Source organism: Hippocampus comes, unplaced genomic scaffold (genome assembly GCF_001891065.2).
Source record: "Hippocampus comes isolate QL1 unplaced genomic scaffold, H_comes_QL1_v1.1 scaffold111, whole genome shotgun sequence".
NCBI classification, from domain to species: Eukaryota; Metazoa; Chordata; class Actinopteri; order Syngnathiformes; family Syngnathidae; genus Hippocampus; species Hippocampus comes.
In genome coordinates this window covers 4,112,292-4,134,354 of record NW_017805698.1, presented here as the reverse complement: position 1 = coordinate 4,134,354, position 22,063 = coordinate 4,112,292, and the positions used below count along the sequence as shown (strand labels likewise).

General features: G+C 44.4%; 1 protein-coding gene and 1 long non-coding RNA gene across 2 annotated transcripts; one reads left to right on the top strand and one right to left on the bottom strand.

Annotated features, from left to right (window-relative positions):
• The first annotated feature begins 1,460 nt into the window (after positions 1 to 1,460).
• On the top strand, positions 1,461 to 20,796 carry LOC109523410 (protocadherin-17-like). The gene is made up of 4 exons (XM_019882551.1): positions 1,461 to 4,539; positions 7,350 to 7,408; positions 7,575 to 7,744; positions 19,367 to 20,796. The coding sequence occupies exons 1-4, from the start codon at positions 2,068 to 2,070 to the stop codon at positions 19,936 to 19,938; spliced, it is 3,273 nt and encodes a 1,090-aa protein (XP_019738110.1). The 5' UTR covers positions 1,461 to 2,067; the 3' UTR covers positions 19,939 to 20,796.
• Positions 3,160 to 12,225, bottom strand: LOC109523411 (uncharacterized). Its single transcript, XR_002169757.1, has 3 exons — positions 11,455 to 12,225; positions 5,535 to 5,694; positions 3,160 to 3,234 (listed from the first exon to the last, which is right to left on the bottom strand). It is a non-coding gene; the product is annotated as an uncharacterized LOC109523411 (long non-coding RNA).
• Positions 20,797 to 22,063: the final 1,267 nt, after the last annotated feature.

Below are 22,063 nucleotides of genomic sequence, written 5' to 3'. Positions count from 1 at the left end.
GTGCCGACCCACCTGTCGATCTCCCGCTCCCTGCTGCCCTCACTCGTGATTAAGACCCGAAGATAATTTTTAACTCCTCCACTTGGGGCAAGATCTCATCCTCGACCTGGAGAGGGCGCTCCACCCTTTTCCGACTGAGGACCATTGTTTCAGATTTGGAGGCGCTGATTTTCATCCCAACCGCTTCACACCCGGCTGCGAAATGCTCCAGTGAGAGTTGGAGAGCCCTGCTTGAAGAAGCCAAGAGTACCACATCATCTGCAAAAAGCAGAAATGCAACACTGAGGCCACCAAACCGGTAGAAATTCTGTCCATAAAGGTTATGAACAGAATCGGTGACAAAGGGCACCTCGCCTTTTAAAAATGTCTTTTGGTCAAATCTACTTTGACAGTGTTTTTTTTTTTTACTTCTACATGTTTGGATCAAGTGTGAGTACTTTTACCACCTCTGGCTGGTATCAAATGAATAACAACAGGTGAAAGGAAAACTTCATGCCCAGAATATTAGGTACACCCTCACAATCATATGTGATACATCGGAAAACCAACGTTTTATTCCCTCAATCAGTTGGCTGAACTGCACGCTGTCATACAGAGAGGTGCTTTGAGAAGGGTGGGGGCGGGGAGAGGGGTGATTTAACGAGATCCTTTTTAATTTCACATCTTATCCTGACTCTTCACTGGAGTGACCGCATGTAGCGTTCATTGATCCACTCTTAATCCCTCCACCGGTTCACATCAGTGTGTGTTTGGAGCAACATCCACCACCACCACCACGGGCATTTCCCCCTCCCTTTTTTTTGGTGGGGGGTGTATTCCATCCCCACTGATACTGCGCGCACATCAGTAAATGAATCACGTAGCACTAGTACAGCCTTTCTTCGAGCCATCCATGTGCTCCACCTTAGACGGCGAGATCTGTCACCGCTCACTCACCGGAGCTGCGAAGGGGAGCACTAAAGTGCGCGCACGTTAAGGCGCGGGGAGTGTGCGGCAAAGAGGAGGGAGGGGAGCAGAACGGAGGAAGAAGAGGAAGGGAGCAGCTTTCAACAGTTGAGGAGGAGACGCGACTCATTCTGATTATCTTCAATCATCTCGCACCTTATTTCCCTCTCGCTCGCTCTCTCCGGCTCGCTCTCGTCTTCCTCCGCCGTGCAACAGATAAGCGTGGCGGTTTGATGGATGCAAACAGGAGCGCCTTGGAATCGGACTGGATTACGGGATTAGCGAACTGATTAGTGGACCACGAAAAAAAAAGGAAAGGGGGAAAGAAAAAGTGGCCTTTGTGAGTGTTCCTCTGCGAAAGGAGCACACAAAAGGTTGCGCCGGAGGAAGGGGAGGGCGAAGCGAGCGGCTGCAGCCCCGCTCCTTTGCTCCGTGCACTTTACTGGAGGAGACACACACACACACACACACACACACACACACACACACACACACACACACACACACACACACACACACACACACACAGGCAGGCAGGCAGGCAGCCCCCCTATGCAACAGTGTGCCGCACCGGAGACTCAAGTCACAATGCGCCGGCGGTGGTAACGTGGAGCGATGGTGCCTTTTGGAGCTTTGCAGCGTGCAGATGTCGCATGAGGGCAATGCGCCTTTTTTTGGTCTTTTTTTTTTTTTTCCTTCTCCTCCTCCTTTTTCTTCTTCCGATTGAAAGGCAAGCGCTAACCTTCACCATGCTTTAACCTTGGACGCAGAGGGGAATATTAATACTTTATTCTCATCGATTATTCATTGCGAGAGCCCCGCTGAGAGGGGAAACAAAGCGTTCCAATGTTGAATTTGATCTTTAATTCATGCACGGGGTGTCGTTGGGCGGTCATCTTTGTTTACAGAAAGAGTTCATCATCGCAGAGCGGCATGTGAGAGAGCTAATGCCCATTAAAGGGGGTTCACAAATCGATTTGATATCCAATTAGCTGGGCAGCAATATGCCATCTTTGGATTTAGTCCTCTAAAGGTTTTGCGGAATAATCAACAGGTTGAAAGTCAAGGTTTTTTTTCCTCCTCTTTCTCCTGTGTGCCAGTAACACATATCCAACTGAAGGGATGCGTCTCTCTGTTCCCATCTTCCTTCTGCTGTGGGTTAAAGCCCTGACATTGAAAAACCTCAGTTATTCTGTCCCGGAGGAGCAAGGACCCGGCACTGTCATCGGTAATATCGCGAAAGACGGCGGTTATGGGACCCTGGAGAGAGGGAAAAAATCCAACTTCAGAGTGTTGGAGAATTCCGCGCCACACCTGGTGGACGTCGACCCGGAGAGTGGACTTATTTTCACCAAACAAAGGATTGACAGGGAGACGTTATGCCGGCGGAACCCAAAGTGCCAGCTCTCCATGGAAGTGTTTGCCAATGACAAGGAAATATGCATGATCAAGATCGACATCCAGGACATCAACGACAACTCGCCCGGTTTCCCCTCCGATCACGTTAACATCGACATCTCTGAGAACGCAGCAGCGGGCACGCGCTTCCCTCTGACTATCGCACATGACTCGGATACCGGAGAGAACGGGATCAAGACTTATCAGGTCACCAGAGATGATTACAATACATTCTCGCTGGATTTAAAAGTAAGAGGCGACGGGACTATTTATCCGGAGCTGGTGGTTCAGAGACCTTTGGATAGGGAAGACCAGAACCATCACACCCTCCTCCTCACCGCCATAGATGGGGGAGAGTATCCCAGATCAGGCTCCATGCAAATCAATGTCAGGGTGACTGATTCGAATGACAATAGCCCCATTTTTGAGAAATCCTCCTATGTGCTGGAACTCCCCGAGAATTCCCCGCCTGGAAAAGTACTCATAGATTTGAACGCCACCGACCATGATGAGGGGAGCAACGGACAGGTGGTTTACTCCTTCACAGGATACGCATCTGAGCGAATACAAGATTTGTTCTCCATTGATCCCAATACTGGAGTCATCAAGGTTCAGGGGGAAATTGATTATGAAGAGAATCCCATCATAGAATTTGATGTGCAGGCCAAGGATCTTGGGCCCAATCCCATACCGGGCCATGCGAAAATTACTGTCAAAGTGCTTGACAAAAATGACAACTCACCAATAATCAGTTTTGTTTCTGTGCGGCAGGGTGCCATCAGCGAGGCGGCACCCTCCGAATCTGTCATCGCGCTTGTCAGAGTGACGGATAAAGATTCCGGCCGGAATGGTCAGCTCCAGTGCCGGGTGCTGGGAAACGTTCCTTTCCGTCTGCAAGAGAACAATGACAATTTTTACACGCTGCTCACCGACAGACCTTTGGATCGGGAGACCAAAGACGAATATAACGTCACGATCGTGGCCAGAGACAATGGCATCCCCTCGTTGAACTACACCAAGTCGTTCACTGTGAAAATCTTGGACGAGAACGACAATGCGCCCCGCTTTACTAAAGTCGTGTACGTGCTGCAGGTGCCCGAGAACAACATCCCGGGCGAGTATCTGGGCTCCGTCCTGGCCCACGACCCGGACGTAGGCCGCAACGGCACAGTAACCTTCTCCATTTTGCCGTCGCATATCGGCGAAGTGTCTGTTTATACGTACGTTTCTGTTAACCCCACCAATGGAGCCATATATGCGTCGCGCTCTTTTAACTATGAGCAAACAAAATCCTTTGAATTCAAAGTTCAGGCTAAAGACGGAGGCACCCCTCACATGGAGAGCTCTTCCACCGTCAGGGTCAACATCCTTGATGTCAACGACAATCTCCCAGTGATCATTTTACCGCTCCTTCAAAACGATACAGCGGAAATCCCGGTGCCTCGCAACGTGGGCATCGGCTACATCGTGGCTACGGTGAAAGCGGTGGATCACGATCACGGAGAGAGCGGCCACTTGACGTACGAGATCACCGAAGGGAACGACGACCACCTGTTCGACATGGATCCTATAGGCGGCGAAGTCCGGACCACCCACGCCCTGTGGGAAGAGGTCTCGCCCGTGGTTGAGCTGGTGGTAAAGGTAACCGACCACGGCAAGCCGCCCTTATCCGCTGTAGCCAAGCTGGTCATCAAGGCCAACGCGGAAGCAGCAGCAGGTGGCGGGGGCTCCGGCGTGAGCGGCGAGCAGCAGCACTGGGATGTATCCCTGCCCCTCATCGTTACCCTCTGCATTATCTCTGTCATGCTCTTAGCCGTCATGACGGCCATCGCTGTCAAGTCCAAGCATCAAGATAAAGAGAGCGGGAATTATAACTGCCGAATGCCTGAGTACTCCAATCCTCCGGTGGGGAAGGGCAAGAAGAAGCGGATCAACAAGAGTGACATCATGCTGGTGCAGAGTGAGATGGAGGAGAGAGATTCGGCCAGCCGCATGAATGTGGTGAGCAGCCCCTCGCTCATTACTTCGCCCATTTGCTTCGACTACCAGAGCCCCCTGCCGCTCACGCTGCCCAGATCCGAGGTCATGTACCTGAAGACGACCCCGAACAGCCTGACGGTACCCAGGCCGGGTTGCCACTCCAGCTTTGCCGGGCTGAACACAGACACAACGGCAAACAGGATGTCCGTGATACAGGTGAGACACTGTATGCTTCTCTGTTTTGCTGTACAACTCTGGGAAAATATCTGACATCGTTATCGCTTCAGCTTGCTCGCTGAAGGCAAACACTTTGCAAATGAAGCATGATATGACAGCTTCGCTTTAGTTGGCATTCTACTAATAAGGTTAATGTTTTATCCACATTTGTTCTCTTGCAAAGTGCCTGCAGGACACAGAATGAGGAAATACTCTCTCTCTCTCTCTCTCTCTCTCTCTCTCTCTCTCTTTCTCTCTGTCTGTGTGAGTGGGAAAGGCAAACACTGTGAGTCTTGAACAAGGCCACTGTGACCCCCAGCAGATCCTGGGCTGTGGAGAGAAAACAAAACCCAGCCTGAGATGTTGAAGCGGACAGGTGTTTGAGCAGCTTGTCAGATCGCATTACCCAACCGGTGTGCGCCAGACAGTGAGATGCGCACGGCGTAACCTCGACAATCGCATTTTTTCATCCCAAATATGGGTCAGATCTGCCGAGCCTCATCCAAAGTTGGCACGAGGCGGCCCTATATGGCAGACTCGTCTAAGCCTCGCCAGCTAACATGCTAATTGGCCAGCGCTTGCTTGTTGCGCTGCCTGGAATTGTGTGTCCATACACGATGTACATATCTGGGTCACTCTCACATTTGGAGATGGTAGCACAGATGACAAGGCCTGGCGCTGTCACCAGTCGCTGTGCTACATGGGTGTGATCAACACAAACACATTATTCTCAAGATGAAGGGAAAAGGGCACTAATGAAAGCGCTAATGCTTTCCTTTCTATGCCTTGCCAAAGAGGCACATATGGTCACAATGGCGCCCTGTTCTAATCATGTCTTCATCTCTGCCAGGTGATGGAAAAAAAACAAAAAACAAACCTATTCTATAATAAGATCACGTAAAAAAAGCAGCTTCCTAGGACCTTGCACCTGATTCATAACAGAGGCAGTACCAAAGGCAGGACAAGGGTTGTAAATTTTGACAGCTGAAACTCACTTTTCCTGTCCTGTTGCGTTGAAAACAATGTGTACATCCAACAAGTGCTCTCGCATCAAATTCTGGGGCTGACTTCAGTCACTGAACCATTTGATGGCCGGATGCCGTATTGGTGTGTGAAAGCGCACGCAGTTGCTGTAATATCCCGCTTCACTGGGTTCTGTGTAAAAAGCAAAAGCAGCTTAATGTCAAATTTTCTGTTATGGCTCTGGTTGCAGGCTTTCTTATAACTGGCTTATAACTGATAACACCATGTGACACCGTAGATGTCTTCACCACAACGTAGTACTTGCAGAGTAGAAATGGCACCGAAGGTTACGGAGGTTCTTAAAGAGAGCGTTGCTGCAGCAAAACATTTCAGCATTGAAAAGAAAAGTGTTCTTACCTTCAGTGATTGACGGAGGCATCAAACTAACAATGAGTAAATGAATGATGTAACATTCTATATCTCGGAAGAAAAACCCATCCAGTGCATTCCGATTTCTTAGTAATTGAAGGCAAAACTTACAGAAAGGAATGAAAGGAACGACTTGAGTTGCTCAGAACTTTACCCTATAAATGTCAGGAGTACTTGACGGAGGCAAGACGCCAAGAAATGAATGACAGAAATGAATGACTTGAGTCGGTCATATAGATGGGAGGTGAAATGCTGTTTGGGGGGGGGGGGGGCTCGGTTTATGACTGTTCCGAAATACAAGGTTTCAAAGTTACAAACGGTGCATATTTTTTTTATTGCTTTCAAAGACTAAGAGTGTCAAATTTGACAGAAATTTTATTCGTACTGCCGTGTCATAGATTAGTGATAGACGTACCCTACGTTACAATTTACGTGCAGATTCGTCATTGCTGGAACGCAGACGTGACTCAAAAAACCCCGCCCACCCTTCGCCCAGAAGTAACATGACAAAGTAAATGTAGGAATTCAGCGATCTATAACATAAAGTAATAAGATTAATATTTGAATATGTCGCACTGATAATTTACAATGTCCGGATTTTGTCCCTACCCCTAAAAGCGTTATAGAATCAGAAATGTCACAAATTAGCACTAGCGTCTGGGCGGGAACCATACATTTTGTGCCCCTGAGAATTTTTGAAAACAATCTCCAAACAGTGCTCTTGCCTCCCTAATTTAAGTTCAAATTCAAGTTCAAGTCAACTTTATTGTCAAATATTTAAATGTAAAAGTGTACTTTAACCCTTTCATGCACCCTGCATCCAGATAACATGATAAACTGTCCACTGTAGTAACCGCTGACCCTGAAAGGGTTAAAAATGCTGCCATGTGTACATTAGGATTGATAATTCAAATTATGGGAGTACAATCGAAATGTAGACTTTGTTATTGTGAACGAGATAAGAAAGAGCAATCGTGTGTTCAATGAAACGTCGTACCGACACATGCGCTTGTCCTCTATTGAATAAAACTGATTTTATATCATAACATTAACGTTTATTCATAAAGAGAAGGAAAAAGAAAGTTCTCAAAAGTTTGCACTCTGTGTCCCTTGTTGTGTAACAGACGCAATCGGACAGCGGAGGCAGAAGTGAGTGTCGGGACTGAAACTTCACTGATACAATACTACCTCGAAAGCCATTTAGTGTCGTTTCCACAGAACAGCGACCCGAAAAAAACAACAACAACAAAAAAAAAAAAACAAGCAGCTAAATCCCAGTTTGAACAGGCTGTGTCAAAGAGGCTTCACAGATCATTTCAATCCTCGCCTGTGTCTAATGTCATCAATGAACAGTGTGAAGCTCTTTTGTTTTTTTTTTTCCCCCTGAATAAAAACACAATTTTCATTGTCATTTTCAGACAGAAAACTTCCCCTCCGAGCCCAATTACGCTGGCAGCAGGCAGCCGTTTGTTCAAAGGTAAGAGCTCACATGCACGCACTTCCTGACCGCGTCTTTAGAGCTCCTTCATCCCAGTATCAAGCCCGCCTGGCTATCAAACAGCCGCGCTCACGCGGTGAGAATGGCAAGTTAGATGTGTCCTCACTCCCCCCACCCACCTCTCCTCTGTCCCTTCCTGCCGCAGCTCTACATTTAAGGATGCAGAACGAGCGAGCCTCCGAGACAGTGGCCATGGTGATAGTGACCAGGCTGATAGTGACCAGGATACTAATCGAGGCTCCCAGTGTGACACGTCTGCCAGGGAGGCCCTCAAGATGAAAGCCACATCAGTTAATGGGCAGCCTTTCGAGCAGGGTGAGTGGACTCTTCCCGACGTTGTCAAGATGCCTCGGCGCTCTCCCGTGGCGCGACGTTGTTTATAGTTTATGCGCAGAGACTCGGCCCGGCGTTGAGGTGCGGCTCCACCTGACGTCGGGCGCCGCCGAGGTAGACAAACAGTTAACATGCAGGTGCTAAAGCGCCACGGCTTTTTTTTTTTTTTTTTTCATTTTGATTGAGATTGCGGCTGCCGCTGGCTTTACATGGCAGGTGCCTTGAGCCGGTGTCGCAGGGTGCCAGGTAAAAGCGAGCTTTAAAGGGGATACTTTGAAAGGATAAAAGGGTCCGATGTGTGAAGGGGGAATGTTCAAAAATGCCGCATCTGATTTAGGCATCAAACGAACTCATACGCATGGCAAAGTGTTTGTCTGCCTGCGTCTCTTTTGATCAGGCCTCCATTTGAATGCGCTTTCACGCATGCCTTGACTTAACATGACAGCGTAACAGACGCTCACAGGTATTTGTGGCGGCTGTGCTCCCACCTCTCGCCCCTCAAAGTGCTTCTAAGTTATTATTGGTCGGTTTTACAACTAAAAATAGGTATATTAAAGTTTAATTACGACTGAAACGACTGCCAAGAGTGCAATCGCAGATGATTGCCAGGCTGCCGCGACCCACCCGACCTGCTCGGGATTGATATATTTAGCGGGAGTGGAGACAAACAGCAAATATGAGAGCCAAGCCTCGCAGGTGAGATAAAGGCTAACGGCGGGCTCGAGCGAGGAGGCGATGGCTTTCATTTGCCCGTACGAGCCTTGGAGGAGAACGGCTCTGGTCATCAGCTCCCTACGCGCTACTTTCCACACCATTTACATTGCTATGAAGTGCCTGGACGTGGCCGGCTCGGGGAGGGCAGGGACAGCAACACTCTGTTGGCTGCCAGAGGAAGAGAAAGAAAGAGCGAGATTGTGAATCCCTCCCCCCCACTCCCTCCCTTGTGAGTGTGCACCGTGGGGAATTATGGCAGACCACACTTGTCTCCGTAGGAGGTGTAAATTCAATCACAATTTTTGCAGCACATTTCTTATATGTGATTCAGTGCAGAGTTCTAAGGCCAATCATTCAGAGAGATATTGAAAGAGATGTCTTGCACATTGGGGCTGACTGAATATTTACATGCGCTACGGCGCCGTGCGAGGAATTTCGTGGATCCCGCTGCATAAGTGAGATAAGGTGGCGCATTGCGTTTATTAAAAGAGAGCCGCGATTCTGCGTTTCCTTTTCGCAGGTTGAAAAGGTAAACCGCGATTAGATAAACGATGCCTAAAGCGTAAGAATTGACTGCGGTTGTCCAGCCAAACTTCAGTCGGCAAACACGATCCGATTTGTTCGAGGTCTGAATCAATTATTGCGGTCGAATGTCATATAACTGGAATTCATTCATCCTTAGGTCAAACGGCAGCCCTCCTTCTATTCATTTTATTTTATCAATTGCTGGTATGAGGCAAAATCCTTGCACCGCAAAAAAACAAAAACAAAAAAATCATCACTTTTCAGGAGACCAAACAAAAAGGCATTACTAATGTGTCATTAAAGAGCGCAAGACATTTTAAACACTTTAAAGCACACACACTGACCAATAGTTTACATTTGTGAAAAATAAAAATGAACATTTTTGACATGCCATGTTTCAGAATGACGCCGATAAAATAATTTACAGCAAAATAATTTACAGTAAAAGACGATGATATTAGACTAGCGCACAGGTGTCAAAGTCAAGGTCCGGGGGCCAGATCTGGCCCGCCACATCTTTTTATGTGGCCCGTGAAAGCAAATCATATGCGTTAACTTCCATGATCCTTGCTAAAATTGCACCAACATGTCAAATTGTCATGTATAATAAATAATGTTGAGATTTTTGTGATAATTTTGTTTCCCTGTTAACACCCACTCAAACAATTATTGAACAAACTACTATAGTTGATTTGACTGGTTTCAAAACTGGTAATACATCAATTACTTGTGTACAAGTAATAACATTTATTCAGTTTCACCGTTGTATTGTCGTATCGACCCACCGAGGGAAGATGCACGGCCCGTGACAAGAATGAGTTTGACACCCCTGGACTAGCATGTCGGGATGGGAATAGAAAAACGGTTCTTTTTGAGAACCGCTTCCCAGTTAACAAGTGCATGTTTGCTTGCCTCGCGATTTCCCTTTTGATTCTTCTCACGTCACAAATGAGTAACGATCACACGCAAGAAGTGTATTTTGGTTCTGATCTTTTCCAACTTTTCATCAAGAGAGAAATACTCGAAACCATTTCATGTGAAAAGATGAAACTGGGGGCTACGATTGCAACACTTGCAAAGCTCTAAGTTCAACAAAACGGGGAATATCTCCCATGCAGGAATCTGCGCAATGTAACAATATAGATCGTGCAATATAAAAACATCAAGTCTTAAGGCACACTAAGAATAGGCCAGCCTGAATTCAAAGGAAGTCATCTGCCACGATTGCTTCTGATGGGCAACTTCAAAATAAAAGCTAAGTAAGGCATGAATATCCAGATACAGTATAACTTGTTTTGCTTTTATTTTGAAGTTGACCCTCGTGGCACATTGCATACCCGATGAAAAATAACATCACCAACTGAGATTTGGATAAGTAATTGGACCGATAAGCAATACTGTATAGGTAATCAAATCAGAATTGCGAAATGCTTCTCAATTCCCATTCTGGTGTATCCTTCTATTATGAAGTTGTCATACTTTTTAGAGTCATAAGTGTCATATCCGACTGAACTTCTTGTACGTCTTCCTGCTAAATTCACATTACAATTTCTTAAACGGTGACACTTGATATCCCATTCACGGCCACTGACGGCATTGTATGTCAAACATGCATGTTAGGTTCATTTATATCGTCTTTTTTTTTTTGTGTGTATGAATTGAGTTACAAAATGTCCATGTTCTTGATTTAATAAGCATGTCAATCCCCCCCCCCCCCCAAAAAAAAGGAGGTTTTTTTTTTTTGATTTATTTAATTTTTACTTGAGGACAAAAAGCTTGCGGGTTAAGAAGCATTGCTTTTCTATCTTTACCTTTACCATTCCTCCAGTCTCCTGGCTGCTTTGATACAGGTAATATATGCACCTGTGAAGCTCCCACTATCATGCACCCTGAATATTTATTCCTTCTCGCAGACACCAGATGCAGTGCGGGTATGTTGCTAGGCGTTTTCTCATTCTCTTGATCACAGGCGGCCACATTCTTTGTTTTCCGCCGCTCTGTCCACATTACCCAATCAAATGTCAAAGGTGTCCATGCTTATTTTATTTAGGTGAGCATTAAAGTCATGGCACACTTTTGTCACTTCATGTTCACATTTGTTCTTATTTTATTCAGCGATGAACTAAGAATGAACAAAAAAAAGCAAACAACAACAACAAAAAGAACAAGCCAATGGCAGGAATGAAGGATGAAAGCGTCCTGGCTTCAACATGACCTTCCTCCTCTACTTTTAATCAAAGACGTGATAAATCTAAGCTATGATTTATGTCGCCAAACACAGTTGATTATTTATTAAAGTACTGCGTGCCCATAACAAAAAATAACAATTAATTTATAAGGGATAAAATATAAACACGTCCCTTCCTATTGTTGGCCAAAAAAAAAAAAAAAAAACGACTTTATGTGGCAAGATGACTTAAACAGGGCGAAGCAGAAGAGAACAATGGCAATACCTCTGTGTGATTTCCTGGAGCTTCCAAGCACGCACATCTCTTCATCAGTATCATCGGCGAGCTTCTCTTCAGTGCTGATGGCTGCCATGGAAATAAGCACAGCATCTTCCTGTCTCGCTTATCATTCAGCTCTCACGTATCTAAAAAAAAAAAAAAAAAAGAAAAAAAAAAGTAAGAATCATTCGATCTCTGTGAAAGAGAAATGGAGAAAGAAATGGCACAGAAGCATAATCAGGCGGTGTGGATGCTTCAAAGCCGAGCACTCAAATATCTACAAGGATGGGTTTGCCAAATCAAAGCTATGTTTTAGTCCGTCCTTTTGATGTAAAATGCATTTTGAACTCACATATGTATTTTCTCTTGATCTCAGTCACATTATATGTAATATGGCAGGTGGTTGGGGGCGGGGGGGGATCAAAGACTGGTCATTTTGGTTTCGATGGAGCTGCGTGTTAGTTTTGTAACAGAATAGAAAAAAAAACTGCTAAGGGTGTCTTTTAAAATTTAGAGGAATGACTCAAAACTGACATTCGTAACCCAAGAGATCACGTTACAGTGGAATCGCCGTTAAACATAATTTGTCCTGTGAAGTGAAGTGAACCAGTCAAAAAAAAAAAAAAAAGTACTTAGGTTTTGCTGTAGCACAGGATAATAGCGGTTAATATGTCTAAGGTTACCGGTTCAAATCTCTGCTAAAGCCTTCCGATGTGGATTTTGCATGTTTTCTGCATGTATGGTTGGTTAATAGAAGAACCTAAATTGTGCAATGAATGTGAGTATGAATTATTTTTCTTTTGTCTGTATGGGCCCTTTAACCCTTTCAGGGACAGCGGTGACTACAGTGGACATTTTATCATGTTATCAGGTTCAGCTAACGTGTACCTTAAATTAGGTGCTCTAGAAAATGAATGGATGGAGTGATAAACAGGAACAATTGAGAGCTATGATTTTTGAGTGATACCACGATGCAAGTGGTCCAGCGTTTGTTTTCTGTTTGTGGTGCAGAAAAAGTTCAAAATGAACACCAATAAGTGTTCAGACCGAAAAAAAAAGAAAAGAAATCTTTCCAGAAGAGACAAACATTTGGCTTGTAGATAATTCTTTTTGAATTCATGTCAGCCTTTGAGGGTGCAGGCTGGGAGCAACAACTTTGTTGTGCAGGGCAATAATTAACTTCCTGACACGTGTTTTGGATGCGAATTGGGTCGGAAGAAGCAAGAAAACAAAAGCACCTTGTGGCTCAAAATTCCAAAAGAAGACAAAAACAACAGAGGTGATAAAGCAATTGTTCAGGCGATCTGTTGGTGGTGGTGGTGAGCTCGCGGGTGGTGTCTGCACAATTTTTCTCGAGTCAAAGTGATGCCACAAGCAAACGTGATGTGACTTTTTGACACGTGCATTGACTCAGACATTTTGGCTCATTTTCACAAAAACTGCAGTTGACTAGAAAGGTCATAAATGCTCAATACTCTGAGAGTGAGTCGAGCTTTTATGTCCTCACACAAAAATCCATTGGAAACATACACAAAAATACAAAATAAATACAAATTTAGGTTGTTTTTTTTTCTTCCCAACACCGCTTATTCCGTACAGGGTCGCAACATGGGGGAGGGGGGTGAATGCCGGAGACTATCCCAGTTGACTTCGGGCGAAAGGCAAACTACAACCTGAACTGGTCGCCAGGGCACATGTAAAGGCGCACAACAACCATTCACACCCACATTCACAGCGTCACTGAGTGGGAACTGATTCTTCACTGCCCTCACACAAGACAGGCGAGTGTACCACGCGACAGTGTTTACAGAAGTTAAGATGGGTCAGCGTGTTAGTGGCTCATCTTTCTATCGTCTACTGTCTGCAGATGACTGAGCGAAGAGGTAGAAATGTTTTGGGGAAACGAGGTGAGGCTTTTCGATCCTGTTTCAGGGAGACGTCTAGTAAAGAGGATGTCACGTCAATGCCGGGCGGAATTAACCGTCTGCGTGGCTGAATTACTAGTCGTTATGTTTTCAATAGCCAGGTCAAGTGGATATTTTACACTTGGCACTTGAATCTATGCTTTGATATCACTTGTCCTGCCTCAAACCCATAGTTTGGTGAAATGTTTTGGACTTTATAAATAATCCACATAAAACGTATTATTTATGTATTTGTGGATTTATGTATTAAATAAATATGCCCAAGAGGAGCAAAGAGAATACTGGCGTTGCTTATTTTATAACCACGTTTCACAGTGTTTCGGTTGCATTTAAATAAAAATTGTTTTTCCTTTTTGAAAAAAAACTGAGTTATCATTGGGAGAATTTTTAAAAAATCATTTCAATTATTCTCGAACAGACGATGACTTATAAATTAGGTTGAGTGCCATTTACATATACTATTTGTAAAGGTCAGGGAAAAAAAAACATTATTTGCATCATAATTTGGAACACGGCGGCCCGGTGGACCAGTGGGTGCGTCAACCTCACAGTGCAGAGGTGCAGGGTTCGATTCCGGTTCCGGCCTCCCTGTGTGGAGTTTGCATGTTCTCCCCGGGCCTGCGTGGGTTTTCTCCGGGTAGTTCGGTTTCCTCCCACACTCCAAAAACATGCGTGGAAGGCTGATTGAACACTCAAAAACTGTCCCTAGGTTTGAGTGTGAGCGTGGATGGTTGTTCGTCTATGTGTGCCCTGCGATTGGCTGGCAACCGATTCAGGGTGTCCCCCGCCTACTGCCCAAAGACGGCTGGGATAGGCTCCAGCACCCCCCACGACCCTAGTGAGGATAAAGCGGATCGGAAAATGAATGAATAAATGAATGAATGAATGGATTTGGAACATGGTGTCCATATTATGATTTCAACTGTTTACGAGTGTCAAAACCAATGAGGAAAAAGAAGGCATTTCCACTGTCTGTGGACTAAGTCATGCCCCACCCAAAAAAATTGATCAACAAAGCTGGGCTGAAAACACATAGAAAGGCCGCCATTTGGTCGTGTGATCCTCGGTCACCCACTTCATTCTGCCGCATCGAGGAACACAGTCATAACTCTTGAGCCACAAGATCACTGTCGAGACCATGCCACAAATTCATAGGATGGTTATACTACCGTGTTGGGAGCTGCCAATAATTCACCATATCAGTCCGTAAACCGCTTGTCCAATCACAATTGAAATCAGCCTTCAATTCAAAAAAGGAGTACCGGTAAGGCTTAAAATAGTCTCAACTCAGAAAGACAAAAACGAAAAAAGAGAGCAGTGTTGTTTTCAAAGACTAGCACTTAGAGACCTCTTTTCAAAGGTTCGCAACACCGGTTGCCATCCAAACCGATGTCCAAAAACGGCGTTTTTAGTGAAAACGCTGTCTTGTAGGCAGCCCCTGAGGCTCGAGAATTCTGCGTGTTTCCCTGTCCCCGGACCAACAACTACTGTACTTGTACTCTCCTGAAAGTGAGCTCGGCACTTGAAGCTGCTTTCTTCCCACATCTCCTGTCACGCATGTTGTTTCTTTTTGTTTGCGGGAGCTTCCCTGGCCAGCATACTGAAGGGTAGGAAGTTTCCTTTTGAACAAAAAGAAAACTCACGCGGAGGCATCCACATCAGGGTCTCTGTTTCATTCATTATCCTTCAAGTGTCTCATTCATATTTGGAGGAGAGCCTTTGTGAGTAAATGACATAATTTCCAGCAATTAATTAATCATTATTGCCATATTAAAGCAGGCAGGCGAGCAGCAAGAAGAATAACTTTGTGCTTTCCAGTCGGAATGGGCCGCTTCATGTTTACGTTATGGACCAAAAAAGAAAAAAAAACCCGTCCACAACAACTGTTATGGAATGCTTGTTTTGGCAAGACATTTGCGCAGACATTTGTAACACGTTGCCTCAAACCACTAATACTTATTGCGCCGGCGTCACATAAATGTTGATTGCGGTGTAATTGCTGCAATAACAAGTGGCTCATTCCCGTGTGCTTATTTGGTTTGCGCTCACGCACTAGCGGAGTCACGTGTGAGGAATACGCGCAGAGAACGACATTAGATCAGTGTGCTCTTTTTGCACCGAGACGCATATTCTTATTCATTCATTATCTATAGCTTGGTCCTTGTACTTTTCAACCGGAGTCTTTGCGGACATGTCGTCAGTCAATGACGGGGGCCGACATACCGGGACAGACAACAAGTCACATACAAGCCTACAGGCAAATTGCAATCACCAATTAGCCTGACATGTTTTTGGCCATGGAGAGGAGTCACATGCAAACACTCAAAAGGCTGTTAGGTCGCATCACTTGGGGTGGGGTGGGGGGTTGGATGAGGGGGGAGGGGGGCAATATCCACCATTAAATATGAAATTCACGCCGCCAGTTGATGTGTTTTGAAGGTAATTGTTTTCCACTTATTGCTAATTTGCACCCGTAACTATTCAGCTACTGAATTAAATAATTGTTTTTTTCCCCCTGCATTTCATGTTTCCACACATGCAAATGAGGTCATTTAGTGGCAAGGACGGGTCATTATATACGACACGTCTAATATGAGGTGAAATGAAAAATGGCCAGGAAATGCAAATAAGGAGCTGATTATGATGCAACAAACTCTTAAAGGGGAGTAGGGAGGGGGGGGTGGTATGCTAATGACTGTGCCACAAATGGTAATGCCAAACTCCAATTTGTCCTTGACTCTCATTTTGAGCGAATTTCAATTGACACAAATGTTTTAAACGCTCCTTTAGAAAATAGCACGATGAGGCAACTGTCATTTTGAAGTACCACTCAACATTGGAAACTCAGAAACACTGAGTGAAAATTTAATGAGGGTCGCCAAAAATCGGAACTTTCAAACCACCTCTGGAAGAGGTGTGACACAAAACGGCTGCATGATGTATTTCTGTTCTTGATAAACAAGGATGATATATATGTAAAATAGATAATAAACCCTTTGGTTCATGATTGTACCACAAATAATTCATTTCAAAATGTCCTTGAGTCCATTCTTTAGATACTCTTGACCTAAGCTGCATCTTCCATTACATTTAATTTTGACATTACCAGTAACTGTGCTGCAAGTGTAAAATGATAACCATGATTGTAATTTTGAGGTAATCCTGTACAGTGTAAAATATTTCTTTGTATATATAAACATTTAACGTTTTATGGGTATCACAGTGGTCCAGTGGCTTGAACGTTTGCCTCACAGTTCGATTCTCAGTTAAGGCCATTCTGTGTCAAGTCTTCTTGAGTGGTTTTTTTTTTTTTTTCGTGTACTCCAGCTTCCTTCAACATTCTAAAAAAAAATGCATCTTGGGTTCATTTTAAACGACGTGTGAATGGGAATAACCGTTCATCTATTGGCAAGTGACCAGTACCCTGCCTCCTGCACAAAGTCAGCAGGGAGAAACTCGGGCTCACCTTCGACACTGATGATGTATAGGATACGAATTAGACGGATGGAATGTCTTTTTACACGTGTGACGGTTGTGATGCTAAAATACGACATGTCGGGCGCATCTTCGATTTGACTTGCATTTTTCCCTCGCCTCACTATTTTACATGTATTCCATCGACATTTTAACAGTGGTGAAATCAATACGCACACTATTAATTCTCTGCTTGATTAAATATGTTCCGACACCCTCTGAGGTTAGGCTAACGATTGTGCCGCAAATGCTAAGTCCAAGCTGTCCTTGAATCTGTTTTAATGAATGAATTGAAATTGACGTCGACACAATATTGAGAGCAAGTCATGCGTGCCAGTCTTTGCTGATGCAACTCACACAGTTTACCGTACTTGTTTTTCTGCTTCTGCATCAGAAATAAAAAAAAAAAAAAGAAAAAAGCTTCCCCTGCACCACAAGCACATTTTCCAGGAAACACCTACGCAGGTTGTGATGGGGAGAGGTGGGGGGTGGGGGTAAAGACCTTCATGAATATTATGAATCACTCTCAACTGTTGCATTGACCCGCAGTGGGGGGAAAATAATAATAAATAATAAATCTGATGCTCATGTGCTTTGTTTTGTTGCATACCATCATTTTGAGGCGGCACCATGAGGGAGATTGTGGAATGCAAAGTTTCCAAGCTCCAATATTGTACTACTATCCTAAAAAGCAGCATATTTAATTTGGTAGTTTTCCAGTCGTGTCCTGTAATATGTATTTTATGCAGACTCTCTTAGGAGACAGTCAAACTCCCCAAATATCAATGACAAAAATGACATTCTGCCCACTATCATTGTTTAAAAATTCATGAGGTGGTGTATTTTCGACAATGTTCCAAATGTTTGTGCCGTCTTTGTTAGAAAATCTGCATGTTTTGTTGAAGGAATTTCAAGTCAAGTGTGGCAGTTTGGGCATCTTTAATGTGGCAAAATTCCCCTGACATTCACAATGGTCACTCTAACTATATCTATCTATTTATCTATCTATAGATAGATAGATAGATAGATAGATAGATAGATAGATATACATACACACAACTCAGCTAGGTCTTGCACTGACCAGCAATTCCAAGAATAGAAATCTTTTGTTTCATCATTTTGAGGCGGCACCATGAGGGAGATTGTGGAATGCAAAGTTTCCAAGCTCCAATATTGTACTACTATCCTAAAAAGCAGCATATTTAATTTGGTAGTTTTCCAGTCGTGTCCTGTAATATGTATTTTATGCAGACTCTCTTAGGAGACAGTCAAACTCCCCAAATATCAATGACAAAAATGACATTCTGCCCACTATCATTGTTTAAAAATTCATGAGGTGGTGTATTTTCGACAATGTTCCAAATGTTTGTGCCGTCTTTGTTAGAAAATCTGCATGTTTTGTTGAAGGAATTTCAAGTCAAGTGTGGCAGTTTGGGCATCTTTAATGTGGCAAAATTCCCCTGACATTCACAATGGTCACTCTAACTATATCTATCTATTTATCTATCTATAGATAGATAGATAGATAGATAGATAGATAGATAGATAGATAGATAGATAGATAGATAGATAGATATACATACACACAACTCAGCTAGGTCTTGCACTGACCAGCAATTCCAAGAATAGAAATCTTTTGTTTCCCATGATAATTTTAAAACATCGTCACGAGGCACAAATTCCTTCATGTTCTGAATTCTCCCTCTGCCATTGTTGCAAAACACAGCAGCATCCATTTTATGTACATTTGCGGGTGGGGATGTGGGGATGGGGGTGGAAGGCAACATTTCTGGTAAAATTCAGCATTTTGTACTGTTGTTGGAAATTCTGTTAGTGTCACGAAATTTCAAGTCATGCATGGTACGTCGATATGTCACATACTTATTCACTCATCGGATTGACCGGAAATGAGATACAGTCAAACCTCGGTTTTCGAACGTCTCTGTTCTCGACCAAATCGGTTTTCGACCAAAAATTTTGAGTTTTTTATGCCTCGGATTACGACGGAAAATCGGTTCTCGACCAAACTGAGCGCATTTGAATGCGCCACTTGACTCATCTCGCCTTCCTTACACGAGGAAGTGATGCTTCCTCGGGTAGACGAGGAAGTGACACTTCCTCGTGTAGCGTTCCATTGTGAGCAGACGTGTTCAATAAAGATTTTTTTTTTTTTTTAAAAAGAGTGTGGTTTCGGTTTTCAAACAAATCGGTTTTCGAACAGCCTTCTGGAACGGATTATGGTCAAAAATCCAGGTTTGACTGTCCATGTAAATGTTTTGTCACGTAGTATAATTTCAGGTGGCATAAGGAGGCAAAAATTTCCAGACGATTCAGAATTTAGAATCATTTAGACTACTAATGTATACCGGTAATAGATATTTGACTGTATTTCGAGTCTTGATTCTTTTCTTTTTCACGAACTTTTTTATTATTGATAGTCATCCCTCAACATGTGCCGGTAGTTTTTTTCCTTTGGAGCCCGGCGGGACCGAGTAACAAATGTTAAACTGTTTTTGCAGAACAAGACAAATCAGTCCACTGCACCGATGAGTGTCGTGCACTGGGACACTCTGACAGATGCTGGATGCCAAAGTTACGGATCGGAAGCCAAGCGGACAGCGCAGATAATCGCACCAACCTTTTCATCCCCGTGGGAATGGATGCCATGGTAGAGACAGAGATTTATGGCACCATCAGCCGCGGCAGTCGGAAAACCCTCAGCACCTTCGGGAAGGAGCAGCGGGACAGCACCGTCCTGGTGGCCAACGTCAAACCCTACTTGAAGTCGCAGCGTGCGCCGTGCCCGCCCCTGCAGGAGAGTCCGCCGGCCCCCGCGAGCCCCGGCAAGAGCGGACCGGCCCTGGACTCGGCCGAGCAAGATGTGAAGGAGGAGCGGGAGGGGGGCTCAGACAGCAGTGCCTACGGCCCTCCGGACGGCCAGTGCTCCCCGCTGCACACCGCGGTGGAGGAGCCCTCCTACCTGACCCGCGAGCTCCGCCCCAAGGCACTGTCCAGCAGCCTCATTCACAGTGCCGTCATCAGCCAGGAGTGTGGTGTGTCGGAGTACGAGCAGCAGGACTCGGGGAACTGACGTGGCGGAACCCTCGCAAGCGCTCTTAAGTGTGTGATTGGGGCCGATTTGAGGGGGTGGGGGGGGGGGTTGTTTTTTGTTTCTTTGGGGTCCAAACATTGTATAACCAAAAATCATCTGCTTTGTGTCTTTCCTTGTTTTTTACTCAGTGACTCGTAGGGATGGGCAATTGAATAATTTCCTTGATCGACGGTGGAAAAAAAAAAAAAAAAAAACACAATGACCAATCAATTGATTAATTGTTTTTTTTTTTTGTTTTGGTTTTTTTTTCCTTTTTTTTTGTAAGAATCTCTTTCTGAATGTCCGGAACTCCTGTTGCCATGCTTGTGGTGTATTGAACAGAGAATATGGGCCGTTGGCATTGAAAAAAACTGACGTCACGGTGTACTTCTTTAGACAGCAAACGGGCGCATCTCAATGAATCCGAATATTGTCCGAGTTCTGTTCATTACTTTGTCGTCACAGTAGAAAAGTTGATGAAACCCCAGCTCACCCGTGACCCTAATTGGGATAAACAGTATAGATGGATGATCAGAGCTGACGGCTTTCGAAAATCCACAAATTCAACATCTGAAGAAATGAGAATACAGGATTACATAAGAAACCGTTTGTTTTGGCTGGAACGGCCCTCATGGTGAATCCTTGAAATTACTGTCAAAGTCCGATGCCGAAAGTCATATATTACACCTACATATTCATTAAACACTCTGGAAATTCAAATGCCTTTTTGGGGCGGGTCTTCACCTGCCCCAAAAGTGAAATGTGCTGGACTGTGTGGTTTCTGGTGAAAATGTATCTATTTTATGGGTTCTAAACGCACCCAAACGTCACTCAGTAGCATATCCCCAGAGAGTGAGACAAAGCAAATCGCCCCCGAAAGCAGTTTCATCGTTTCACCACAAAATTAGGCATCTACGTCTGTCACAGCGGAGCGGTCTCAAGAACTCATGCACAAAATTGAAGAGGGAGTGATTAATTTTGGTTCAAATGAGACGATTTGGTCAAATTCAAGGACAAACTCCTGCTACGGGGGATTCGCCGCAAAATGAGTTCCAGTTCGAAGTAACTTTTTCCCCCCCAGTGCCAACTAATGCGGTTGTTGCGTGCTGTCAAACTTTTAACGATCATTTTCGGGTTAGAAAAAAAAAAAAAAAAAAAAAAAAAATGCCCAATCAATTGATTAATTGTTTTTTTTTTTTGTTTTGGTTTTTTTTTCCTTTTTTTTTGTAAGAATCTCTTTCTGAATGTCCGGAACTCCTGTTGCCATGCTTGTGGTGTATTGAACAGAGAATATGGGCCGTTGGCATTGAAAAAAACTGACGTCACGGTGTACTTCTTTAGACAGCAAACGGGCGCATCTCAATGAATCCGAATATTGTCCGAGTTCTGTTCATTACTTTGTCGTCACAGTAGAAAAGTTGATGAAACCCCAGCTCACCCGTGACCCTAATTGGGATAAACAGTATAGATGGATGATCAGAGCTGACGGCTTTCGAAAATCCACAAATTCAACATCTGAAGAAATGAGAATACAGGATTACATAAGAAACCGTTTGTTTTGGCTGGAACGGCCCTCATGGTGAATCCTTGAAATTACTGTCAAAGTCCGATGCCGAAAGTCATATATTACACCTACATATTCATTAAACACTCTGGAAATTCAAATGCCTTTTTGGGGCGGGTCTTCACCTGCCCCAAAAGTGAAATGTGCTGGACTGTGTGGTTTCTGGTGAAAATGTATCTATTTTATGGGTTCTAAACGCACCCAAACGTCACTCAGTAGCATATCCCCAGAGAGTGAGACAAAGCAAATCGCCCCCGAAAGCAGTTTCATCGTTTCACCACAAAATTAGGCATCTACGTCTGTCACAGCGGAGCGGTCTCAAGAACTCATGCACAAAATTGAAGAGGGAGTGATTAATTTTGGTTCAAATGAGACGATTTGGTCAAATTCAAGGACAAACTCCTGCTACGGGGGATTCGCCGCAAAATGAGTTCCAGTTCGAAGTAACTTTTTCCCCCCCAGTGCCAACTAATGCGGTTGTTGCGTGCTGTCAAACTTTTAACGATCATTTTCGAGGATTCACCACAAAAACGGTGACGTAAGTGCCTGTTCATTGCTGAT